Genomic DNA, 12,229 nt, shown 5'->3' on the forward strand with positions numbered 1-12,229 from the left:
TGTCTTATGTCTGATTCCCTCAATCTGTTCTCCACACTGCAGAATTCTCTTTTTAAAATTCAGGTCGGATCATCTCACTTTCTTTCTTCAAACATTTTGATGGCATCCCTTTGCCCTTTGGATAAAGCCCAAAGTCCTTAACATGACTTGCAAGGTGCCCGCTCTTTGGCCCGCTCACCTGGCCACCTTGTTTGCTTCCTGCAGCCAAGCCAGACTGCTTAGAATTCTCCGTTGAAGCCAGTCACTCATGTCAGGTCCTTAGTATGTAGGTACTTATACCTTTGCCTGGGACACTCTTTCTTCTGCTCCCCTTGTAGGTCTCAGTTTGAGGGTCATTTCTAGGGGAGCCTTTGCTGACCTCTCGACGAGGTTGGCTCCTTCAGTGTCTGCTGTAATCTTAGCACTGTTGGCATGCTTGCATTTTCCCCACGTACTTAAAAAAAACTTAAGAACAAAAGTTTAGTTTCTATGAAATGAAATTGCACCATTTAATTAAAAGTGATAAAAAATAGTTGCCTTTGGGGCGCCTGGGTGGCTCAGTTGGTTAAGCATCTGCCTTCAGCTCAGGTCACGATCTCAAGAGTCCTGGGATCAAGCCCCACATCGGGCTCCTTGGTCAGTAGGGAGCCTGCTTCTCCCTCCCCCTCTGCCACAACCCCTGCTTGTGATCTCTATGACTCTCTCTCAAATAAATAAAATCTTTAAAAAATAGTTGCCTTTAAAAAAGGTAATCATAAACTTTAAATATGAAAAATATTTTGAGTACACTATCGATGCGTGTGCTTTTGTGGTTATAGTCCCTTTTTAATTTTCATATTTTTAAAAGATTTTATTTACTTAGTTGTCCGAGAGAGTGCAGAAGGCAGAGGGAGAAGCAGACTCCCCGCTGAATAAAGAGCCCAATGCAGGACTCTATCCCAAGACCGTGAGATGGTGACCTGAGCCTAAGGCAGACTCTCAACCGACTGAGCCACCCAGGTGTCCTGGTCCTTTTTTTTTTTTTTTTTTAAGATTTATTTACTTTTGTGCGGGGTGTGTGTGTGTGTGTGTGAAAGAGAGTAGGGGAGGAACAGAGAGGGAGAGAGAATCCAAGCACACTCCCCACTGAGCACAGAGCCTACCTAACACAGTGCTAGATCCCAGGACCCCTAGATCATAACCTGAACTGATTTTTAAAAAAATATTTTATTTATTTATTTCACAGACAGAGATCACAAGTAGGCAGAGAGGCAGGCAGAGAGAGAAAGGAGGAAGTAGGCTCCCTGCTGAGCAGAGAGCCCAATGCGGGGCTCCATCCCAGGACCCTGAGATCATGACCTGAGCCGAAGGCAGAGGCTTTAACCCACTGAGCCACCCAGGTGCCCGACCTGAACTGATTATTAAGAGTCAGATGCCCACCTGACTGCCTTTGGCTCAGGTCATGGTCCTGGAGTCCTAGAATGAAGTCCCGCATCAGGCTCCCCACACAGCAGGAAGTCTGCTTCTCACCTGACCCTCCCTCTCTCATACTCTCTCCCACTCAAATAAATAAATAAAATCTTTAAAAAAAAAAAAAAGAATCTGTTGAATGTTGTAGATTCTAAGAATAATCCTCATTTGTGTATATCTTGTATACTTTTAAAAAAATCCTGTGTACTCCTAAGATTCAGAGGCAGGTATTAAAACTTGAGCTGGGGCGCCTCCGTGGCTTAGTTGGCTAAGCATCTGCCTTTGGCTCAGGTCGTGATCTTGGGGTCCTGGGATAGAGCCCAGCATCAGGTTCTGAGCAGGGATCCTGCTTCTCCCTCTCCCTCTGCTGCTCCCCCTGCTTATGCTCTCTTTCTCTGCCAAATAAATAAATAAAATCTTAATTTTTTCTTAAATGTGGAGTAGTAGACAAATGTCAGATTTCTTCTATTCTTTCTCTCAGCTCTTGACGACTAACTGCTTGATCTGGGCCTTCAGTCCCATCCCTTGTCAATTCTGGAGCTTAGTCTCCAGCTGCATTCTGTCCCTTTCATCTTTTTCTCCTGACCCGTTTCCAACATAAATTCTCAGGAACAGAAAAAAAAAAATCCACTATTTTGCATCTCATCGATGGATTTTTTTTTTTTATGACACGTTTTAGAACACTTCCTTCCTTTACCTTCTGGGGCAGTGTGCGCTGCTACTTCTCTGTTCTCCATTGATACATTCTCTTATAAAATGTATCACTTTGTGTCGAGTAAATTGGTGATACTGAATTCCCGCAAGGCTGGGATTGGCTTAACCCTGACAGGTCAACCCAGTGCACTTTTTCTCTTGTACTCATCAGATCTGTTGCTGTTGATGTTTTTTTTTTTTTTTTTTTTTTTTTTTTTAAGAGATTTATTTATTTATTTGGATTTACTTATTTATTTATTATTTATTTGGGCAGAGGGAGAGAGTCTCAAGTAGACTCCCCCCACCGAGCACGGAGCCTGACATGGGGCTCCATCTCACAAGCCTGAGATCAAGTCCTGAGCCAAAGTCAAGAGTCCGACGCTTAACCAGCTGAGTCCCCCAGGCACCCCACACCTGTCATTGTCTGATGTCTAGCTCCATGAAGACAGGGGTTGGGCCTGTCTTGTTTGCTAATATCCCCTATGCCAAGCACAGTGCCTGACACAGTAGGTGCTCAAGGAATATATTTGAATGGAGTAATGAGTGTGAATTTAAAACTCTAACCCACAACTTATTACTGCATCTGTTTTCTGGGATCAGCATAAATACTAAGAAGATCAGTGAAAATTTATTCATCATTTGGTCTCCCTGCCTCTTCCATCTTCTTGTAATCTATCCAATAGCCTGCAACAACAGTAACATTAAAAAAAAAAAAGTCTGATTGTGCCCCCCTCCCCAAACCTCTGCTATCTCATGACCTATAGAATATAGTCAAACCTCCTCAACATGGATTTGAGGCTTGGGCCCCAATACTCCTTTCCAGACATTTCTGGGTTTGTTTATCATATGCCAAGCACTGGGTTAGTCACTGAAGACTTTCTAAACTAGCTGGGAAGACAGGTACATAGATTAACATGACCAGCTCTATTGCGAACACAAATAATTTCAGACGGTGGATTATAAAATGTTAGGTTTTTTGTTCTCTGAACTTGGCTTACAAATTCAGTTTAGAACTTCAGTGTCCAATATAGTGGCTACCAGCCGCATTTGAGGTACTCAACTGCCCCCTGAAGCTAGTGGCTATCATACTGGACAGCACAGCATAAGCCATTTCAATCATTTGTGAAAGGGGGGTTACCTACAGTAGTTTATTTTTTCTTAAAGACTGTATTTATTTGAGGGATGCCTGGGTGGCTCAGTGGATTATAGCCTCTGCCTTCAGCTCAGGTCATGATCGTAGGGTCCTGGGATGGAGCCCCGCAATAGGGCTGTCTGCTCAGCAGGGAGCCTGCTCCCTCCCTCTCTCTTTGCCTGCTTCTCTGCCTACTTGTGATCTCTGTCAAATAAATAAATACAATCTTTAAAAAAAAGATTGTATTTATTTGAGAGCGAGATTGAGAGAATATGTTGGGGCAGGGGCAGAGGGAGAAGCAGGCTCCCTGCTCAGCAGGGAGCCCACCATGGGACTGGATCCCACCATCCTTAGATCATGACCTGAGCGGAAGGCATGGGTTTAACCGACTGAGCCTCCCAGGCACCCACCTGTGGTGCTTTAAGAGAGCAAGGACCGTTTCCCATACGGGCACTCTGGTGCTAGCCACCAGCTCCCCCACCCAATTCTCCCATTCCCACACCACCCTCCAAACACCCAGCCTGGCGGGGGCATATTTTGTAGTAGTACAGGCTTCCAGTAGAGCTCACACATGGAGGTATTTTTGTAAACTACTAAGTGATACAGAAACGTGATATAATAGGTTCAGTTCTTGCTTTCATCAGTTTTAGTTCAAGCAAATTTTAGCTCTTTTCTCGAACTTCTCCCATCCCCGGAATTTATGCCAAAGGGCTCTGAAAAGTTATGTCACACCCAGGCAGCATATGTAACAGGTAAAAATCCAGACCGAACCTACCTCGAGGCTTTTATAAGCCATCCATCCAGGGCCCTATTTCACCACCCGCCTTTTCCTTTCACTTTCCCTAGAAAGGAAGGACACGACGAATTAAGATTTCCAAACAAAAGATTTATTTTGAGGTGTGAGACTAATAGCGAAACTAAGTGATGGGGATTGGACTCTCATCGGGGTCTTCTGGGAAATCGGAAGCACCACCCTCTTCTGCAGCTCGATGCTTCTCCAATTTAGCAATCAATTCTTTCGCTGGATTGAAGACGCCATTGGTCTGCTGGTCACAGACATAGCAGCGAGGGGTGGTGCGGAAATGCTGCAGTGCACAGCTCTCGCAGAAATAATGCCTGCACTTGGTGACAACTGGATTCCGGAAGGTCTGGCGACAGATGAAACACTTGAATGGTATTTCCTCATCATCGCTTCCCACTTCATAGTTTTCGTCCTCATAGACACCATAGCGACCCTCATCAAGCTCACGTTCGATCTGCCACCCATGCTTGTAATCTGAACGGTCATGGAGGAACTTGCAGCTGTCTCCGAAGCCGCAAAAGCCAGTCTCCTTGTAGTCCTTACAAATGTCGGGCTGGTAATCCCAGCGCACGGTGGCACGTAGATGCTCGGGAGCTCGGATGGGGCCCTTCCTCACCATCCCGGAGGAAGCATTGCCCATAGACGTATCCTTGGGCTTCATGAATTTCTGGTAATTATTGATTCCCCGATAGATCTTGTCATCTTCCTTGCCCCTCAGCTCCTCCTGGATCTTCTGGCTGCGCTCAAAGATGGCTTGTGCGTCACGCTCCTTCTCTGTGTCTAGCTCGTAGACAGCAGTCGCCCCCATATCCTCTGGTCCCACGGGTTTTGCCGAGCGGGTGGACTTGTACACCACGCCAAGACTCTCGGGCTCTTTCTCCTCCTCCTCCTCCTCCTCGCTGCTCAAGTTGCCGTAAGCCGCCTTCTGTTTACCACTGCCACGAGTCTTCTGTATCATCGGATTGTGGATCGCCCGCTTCTTCTCAGGGCGAACCACAGTGCTGCCTTCGTCACTGCTGCTGCTGTTGCTGTCCCCGGGCTCCGGGTCGCAGACCGGGCGCTTCCTGCGGCCCGCAGCCCCTTTTCGCCCACCAGGCTTCTTGAAGAGGAAGGTGCACACCTGGTCTGCCGTCTTGGCCGGAGAAAGTTGCTCTGCCATTTTAGAGCCCTTAGCTCCGGAAGGCTATGGCGTGCTGGGCCTCGCGGGGCCTCTTCACGTCACCGCGCGTCGCGCGCCCGGCCGCCAGACGGAGCGAGATGGGCCGCCCCAAGCGGACTGCGGGCGGCCGCGGGGGCGAGGATGCGAGCGCGCACCGCCCCTGAGCCCTGCCGGCCCCCGTCGCTTCCTCCCGAGGCGTGCGCGGCCCCGCCCCGCCGGCTGGCTGCCGCGGAGCCTACTGGGAAGGGGCCGAGGCCGGGTCACCTTTAACGGGGCCGGGAAGGAGGGTTTTGGCGTTGGCCTCCGCGGTGCGATGTGGTTCGAGATCCTGCCCGGGATCGGCGTCATGGCCGTGTGCTTGGTCATCCCCGGCATAGCCACGGCGCACATCCACAGGTTCACCAACGGGGGCAAGGTAAGGCGGCCTCTCCCGCTCGAAGGCTGACTTCGCGGACGGGCGGTGGGTGGCCACTGGGGTCCGGAGCCGCTCTCCGACCTGGGGGACACCAGGCTTGCCTCCCCCTTCTTCTGGTTGCCTAAAAGCAGAGGCTTGCGGAACGAAACCCGACGGAAACCGCGCTCTGCTCTAGCAAGAAGCAGCTAGTTGTTGGGTGGAGTGGCCAAGACGGCGTTGTAGGTTCGGGGGCTGGAAAGGTAGATGAGCAGGTGGGTCCGAACTCTTGGGCCTCGCTTTAGTCGTGCCTCCACTCCCTCGGATCTCTAATCTTTTGATTGTAATTTCTCGCGTCCGCATCCTGGTACCTTCTCGGCTTTTAATCTCTTTGCTCTTAATTAGGTTTTTACTTTGACATTTTTTAGCCCCCCCCACCCCACCCCGCCTTTTCCCAAGCCTTGAGGAATTTACCGTAAGATCCTGCTTTTCACATCAGGATTTCATTTTCCTCTCTTCCATGCCCATCACGTTATCCCTAGAGTACAGGGCATTAATGTATTTGCTTTCTGTTTTGGGGATTGTTCTTCACGTGTGATCTGCTGCTATTGTTTCTTCTCTTTGAGATCCCAAATGGAAACAAGTAGTCAAGTCTTTCAAATAAGGGGGGGGGGAGGAGGAAAGGAAAAAAAAAAAAAAAACAGATGCTGAAGCTTAATGGTCCGATTTTATTTAGGATTTGGTCTTAATTTGGTTTTTGTTTCAGTGATGATTCCATTTTCCTAGAATGCCACTTAATAAGTTCTGAGAGCCCTCTATTATAATAGAGCCACTCATCTTCGTAAACATTGTGCAGTAATGATTTCTTTTAATTGTAGGAAAAAAGGGTTGCCTATTATCCATATCAGTGGAGTTTGATGCAAAGAGATAGGCGCATCTCTGGAGTTGATCGTTACTATGTGTCAAAGGTAAGATGGCTCTCATACTAGACATCCTCTGGGTTGAGATGGGTTCTGGTTATGTTTTGCCAAATGTCTTAACAGTGCTAATTGAATTGGAGTTGTCTTGTCTGCTGGCGAAGTTGAGCAGCCTTTCAGAGATTTAATGAACGTTTGTATTTTTATTCTATGGATTGTCTGCTTGTGTGCTTTGCTTTTTTTTTTTTTTTTATGGGGCTTCTTCATACGTTATGATTATTAATCTTCTGTCTGTTTTACATGTGGCAGATCTTTTTTTTACCAGTCTGTCTTCACTTTATGAATTCTCCCATCAGTTTTTAATTTTGATGTTCATTTTATCATATTTTGTCATTCAGGATTTTGAGTTTTATGTCTTGCTTACAAATGACTGTCCTAACCAAGATCATAAATAAATTTTTAAAAATTTTCCAAATACCTTTTTTTTAACGTTTAGTGCTAACCTGTTTATAGGTCATTGGGGATATAATGTGAAATCACAGGATTTAACTTTACTTTTTTCCAAGAGATAGCCAGTTGTCACAATTATCCAGTTATAGAGCAGTCCATTTTTAATTTAAATTTAATTTAATTTTTAAAAAAGATTTTATTTATTTATTTGACAGAGATCACAAGTAAGCACAGAGGTGGAGGGGGGTTGGGGGTGGGAAGCAGGCTCCCTGCTGAGCAGAAAGCCCAATGCAGGGCTCGATCCCAGGACCCTGGTATTACGACCTGAGACGAAGGCAGAGGCTTAACCCACTGAGCCACCCAGGCGCCCCTCCATTTTTTATTTGAAATACCATTCAAGTGAATTAAATTTCTGTATACACACGGTCCTGTTTCACGAATACACTAATACTTCATGAGTTTGCCAGTTCATGCACCCAGTACCATATATAAAGAATTACCATAATTGTGCATTTGAGTGAATCCTGTGGAATTGCTGTTTTAGTAGGTCAGATATAGGCAAGCAGAACATTTTCATATGATTAAACCTGGTGGTATGTTCTTAGATCTTGTAGGAGTTCATTGCCATTATTCTTAAAAAAAAAAAAAAAAGTAGTTTTTAATATTTTCTCCCTGCTCATTTATTCCTCACAGTGAACCTAGGTTAATACTCGTTTCATTTTATAGATGAGAAAACAGGGTCAGAGGGGTTCAGTGACACTATAAGGACTCAGCCTAGGTGATCTGCCTGTCAGCATGGCGCCCTTTGAGAGAAGCTGACGAACATGGTGATAGAGGTCTACTTGACTAAGGCAGGATTTCCCAGTGTGGTCCGAGAGTGACCAGCACAGTCGGCCTGCGCACGAGATGGAGAGAAGGTTCCCGATTAGAATTTCTGCAGGGCAGGGGCACCTGGGTGGCTCAGTGGGTTAAGCCTCTGCCTTCTGCTCAGGTCATGATCTCAGGGTTCTGGGATCGAGTGCCACATTGGGCTTTCTGCTCTTCGGAGAGCCTGCTTCCCCCCTCTCTCTGTCTGCCTCTCTGACTACTTGTGATTTCTCTCTCTGTATGTCAAATAAATAAGTAAAATCTTAAAAAAAAAAAAAAAAGCATTTCTGCAGGGCAGCTCCTAGGACTGTGCAGGTCTCATTTCTCTCAAGGTGGTTCTGCCTGCGATCGTAAGCGGACTACCTGGACTGTGTTATTTAACGCTTGGAAGAAATGCTGTCCCTGACTGATGTTTTACTTTCTGAAGAATTTGGTCGCGAGCTAAGAAAGAGTGGGTCTTCTGAATAAACAGTGTCACGCTCACAGTGGCTCACCTGCCACTTCTTGCTGACTTCCGCAAGAGCCTTTTAAGCTGAGTCTCCATTTGTTCATCTGTAAAAACTAGAATGAGGTTAATGGTCTCTTCCTCGTGTTGGCTGTTATTTTTTTGTAATGATTTGACCCGATTGTCTTCATTCTCTGAAGGATCCAGACGGTCACTGGTTTTCCTTCTGATGGGTGGGGCACTTTTCGTATAAAGTGATGTTTGCTGTGGTCAGAAAATGGAAACTAGAAATCATTGTAGGTTATTCTTTGGACCTCAGTGATTAGAAAATTCAGTTCACCTTACTGTTGCATCGTGAGAAAGGTGGGGTGTGCAGGTACGTCCTTTTAATAACAGAGCAGGCTGCTGACACCAGAGAGCACCTGCCGGCCTCGCTGCGTGTACGGATGCCGGGTGTTGGTGCACATCGAAGGTTTGGGGCAGCCCCGTGTGGAGCGAGTCTGTGGGCGCCGTTTGCCCATTAGCATTTGCTCACTTTGTGTCTGCGTCATGTTTTGGAAGTTTTCAAACTATTTCAAACTTTGTTACTGTTAACATTTTCTATGCCGATCTGCGATCTGTGCTTACGACTCAGAACTCAGATGGTGGTTCCCGTTTTTTAGCACTAAGGTTTTTTGAAATTAAGGTGTGCACGCTGGTTTGTAGACATATGCTGTTGCACACTGGACAGACCGCACACTCGTGCAAACGGGACTTTTCTATGCGCCGGGCAACCAGACCCCTTCCTTCCGCTCACTGTACCGCAGCGGTCTGGCGCTGACTCGTGTCCCTGAGGCACGCCTGCGTGTGTACATTTGTGGCCGCAACAGAATTCTCACATTTCCCTTTTAATTCTGTTTTTCAGGGTTTGGAGAATATCGATTAAGGAAGCATCATCCTGACGGATGAAAAATAACTCAGTCATGCTCATCTAGCCCTTCTAAAGGTTATGCAGTGTATTAACGGAGTGCATAATAAAAAAGTAAAATCAAAGGCTTTCTTGACTTTTTTTTTTTAACAGTACTACACAAGCTCAAACAGTCTACCCAAATGGAGCTTTTTCACCTTAAAAAAAACTAGGAGGCAACTTAAGCTTAGAATTATAGCTAGAATGTGCAGCAAGCACCTGTCCCTGTCCCACTGCCCAGCCTGTCATACATGGTAGTTAGTACTGTTGGGATACATATATAATTTGTTGGAACAAAATATACTGTTGGAATATTTAAAAAGACATTTCAGGGGGGCCTGGGTGGCTGAGTGAAGCGACTGACTTTGGCTTGGGCAGGTCGTGATCTCAGGGACCTGGGATTGAGCCCCACCTCTGGCTCCCTGCTCAGTGGGGAGCCTGCTTCTCCCTCTGCCACTTCCCCAACTTGTGCTCTCTCACTCTCGCTCTCTCTCAAATAAATAAATAAAATCTTAAAAAAAAAAAAGAATCATTCCTTTAGAGATTGCTAGGAGAATACAGGAAAAAGTAGTACTTTTTTTCCCCCTGTAGTTCCTTTCCTGGGTGATTCCTGTTGTGTGAAATTCCGGGTAGAATGCTTTTATTTATTTTTTTTTAAGTTTTTCTTCTTTTTAGTGATCCGTACACCCAGCCTGGGGGCTGGAACCCTGAGATGGAGAGTCTTGGGCTCCTCCCACTGAGCCAGCCAGGCCCCCCCAGGTGGAATGCTGTTAAAACAGATTGCATCTTCTACATTCATGCGTTCTGCGTCTAACAGCTAGGATGCACTGAAGGGTTGATTTTCATTTCTGTGGAGAGCAGCGACAGCAACAGTTTTACTCAAATGCACATACTGACAACTTGAAATAAAGAGTTGCATGTTCACCCAGAAAGGTAACCCAGTGGTAGGAAGATCTGAAAAGATGTAACATGCAGAGAGAGGGGAATCCTGCTGGGGGTGTAGACCAATCCCCCAGGTGAGAAAACTCTGTTGTTTTTCATCTCCCATCTTGGACCCATTTTAACCTTCAATGTGCCGGTGACCTTGAACCCCACGCTGGGTGCTTTCCATTGAGCTCAGGCGGCCGGGCATGGCTTCCAGAGGAGGCAGGCGGCCGTCACACTGGGGGCATGACCTCTGACCGGCCACCCTGTGATGAAGCTGTTGAAGGAGAGCCACGGTCACGATGACAAACGTCACACGGCTCTGGTCCACACTTAGCTGCGCACGGGCCTCAGCCCACGGTGACAAAGACTCGCTCTGGGAAGGGAGAGGGGCAGGCAGTGTGGACAGGCCTGTGGAAGACGGGGCGACTGAGCCACGGCTAAGGCTCTGGGGCTGTGGGTCTGTCACCTGTCTGCTGTGCCTCTAGCCGGGCATCAGCCACTAAGCTTACCTCCTCAGCTGGATTCAGGCCTGGATCTGAAGGGCCCCAACCCGGCAGGTGGCGATCGGTCGGTCAGGCTCTGCCCCTGAGGCCCAATCCTTCACCTCCCTTCACCTCCCGTTTCTGTGGCGCCTGCTGTGAAATTCAGCCTCATTATTACCCCCTGCTGCCAGCGAGTGAACCTGATGAAAACCCTGCAGCTAGGAGACTGTAGTGGTGCTTTGTAGCCTGCATTTCTCTTGACTTTTTGCAAGTGCTGTCAGCCAGAAGCATTTTCTTAGAGCAGCTCTGACGGAGGTGGTCTGGCCACTGACCCCTCCCACCCACCCGTGATGCACAGGTCACTTGCTCTTAGACTGAAATGCTGTGGGACGCCTGGGTGGCCCAGTCAGTTGACTCCAACTCTTGATTTCGGCTCAGATCCTGATCACAGGGACTTGGGAATGAGCCCCGCATCACACTCCCAACTCAGTGGGGAGTCTCCTGGAGATTTGCTCTCCCTCTCACTGCCCCCCACCCCCAAATAATATATCTTTGGGGGGAAAAGATTGAAGTGATGATTGGGAAACAACACCACTCATGTGGCTTTATTCACCATCTTTTTTTTTTTTTTAAGATTTTATTTATTTGTCAGAGAGAGCACAAGCAGAGGGAACAGCAGGCAGAGGGAGAAGCAGGCTCCCCACTGAGCAAGAAGCCCCTTGCCGGACTCGATCCCAGGACTCTGGGATCATGACTTGAGCCAAAGGCAGCCGCTTAACTGACTGAGCCATCCAGGCATCTATAGTCACTCTCGTTAATTGTCTATTTTTTTAATCAAGATTTTATTTATTTGACAGACAAGAGATCACAGGTAGGCAGAAAGGCAGGCAGAGAGAGGAAGGGAAGCAGGCTCCCTGCTGAGCAGAGGGCCTGATGTGGGGCTCGATCCCAGGACCCTGGGATCATGACCTGAGCTGAAGGCAGAGGCTTTAACCCACTGAGCCACCCAGGCGCTCCCCCTTTTTTTTTAATTGTTTAAATACTGTATTCACATAGCTCTAACATCGAACAATATAAGGTATTGAGTGAAAAGCCTTGCTCTGATCCCTGGCCCAGCACCTCCCCATGGTCACGTCATCCTGAAGGGGCCCTTCATGGGTGCATAAACAAACACAAACACTTGTTCTTCTGTCTTCCATCAAGGTAATGTGACACAGTTTTTGTCACTTGTTTCAAAGAATGGTTCTTGTTTGGAACAATATCTACAAGGCTGCTGCAGTTATTTCTAGGGTCCAGTGAAATAGTTAATAGGAAAAGCCTTTGAAAAAGATTAGAGGAAAGTCATACACATTCAAAAGGGGAGGAAGATGATGGCCCTGCCCTTTTGGAAGCATTTTTTAAAAAGATTTTATTTATTCATTTGAGAGAGAGAGAGAGAGCACAAGCAGGGGGGAGTGAGAAAGGGAAGAAGCAGACTCCTCACTGAGCAGGGAGCCTGATCAATCAATCAATCAGTGGAGCCCAGCTCAATCCCAGGACTTGGCGATCATGATCTGAGCCGAAAGCAAATGTCCAACCATCTGAGCCTCC

General features: G+C 47.2%; 2 protein-coding genes across 2 annotated transcripts; one reads left to right on the forward strand and one right to left on the reverse strand.

The window, feature by feature from the left end:
* Nucleotides 1–4,118: 4,118 nt before the first annotated feature.
* Nucleotides 4,119–5,354, reverse strand: RNF113A (ring finger protein 113A). The gene has a single exon (XM_059157963.1). The coding sequence runs from the start codon at nucleotides 5,212–5,214 to the stop codon at nucleotides 4,171–4,173; it is 1,044 nt and encodes a 347-aa protein (XP_059013946.1). The 5' UTR covers nucleotides 5,215–5,354; the 3' UTR covers nucleotides 4,119–4,170.
* A 79-nt stretch (nucleotides 5,355–5,433) lies between these two features.
* NDUFA1 (NADH:ubiquinone oxidoreductase subunit A1) lies at nucleotides 5,434–9,316 on the forward strand. Its single transcript, XM_059157964.1, has 3 exons — nucleotides 5,434–5,629; nucleotides 6,484–6,573; nucleotides 9,189–9,316. The coding sequence occupies exons 1-3, from the start codon at nucleotides 5,528–5,530 to the stop codon at nucleotides 9,207–9,209; spliced, it is 213 nt and encodes a 70-aa protein (XP_059013947.1). The 5' UTR covers nucleotides 5,434–5,527; the 3' UTR covers nucleotides 9,210–9,316.
* Nucleotides 9,317–12,229: the final 2,913 nt, after the last annotated feature.

This window comes from Mustela lutreola, chromosome X, assembly GCF_030435805.1.
Source record: "Mustela lutreola isolate mMusLut2 chromosome X, mMusLut2.pri, whole genome shotgun sequence".
In the NCBI taxonomy this organism is placed as follows: Eukaryota; Metazoa; Chordata; class Mammalia; order Carnivora; family Mustelidae; genus Mustela; species Mustela lutreola.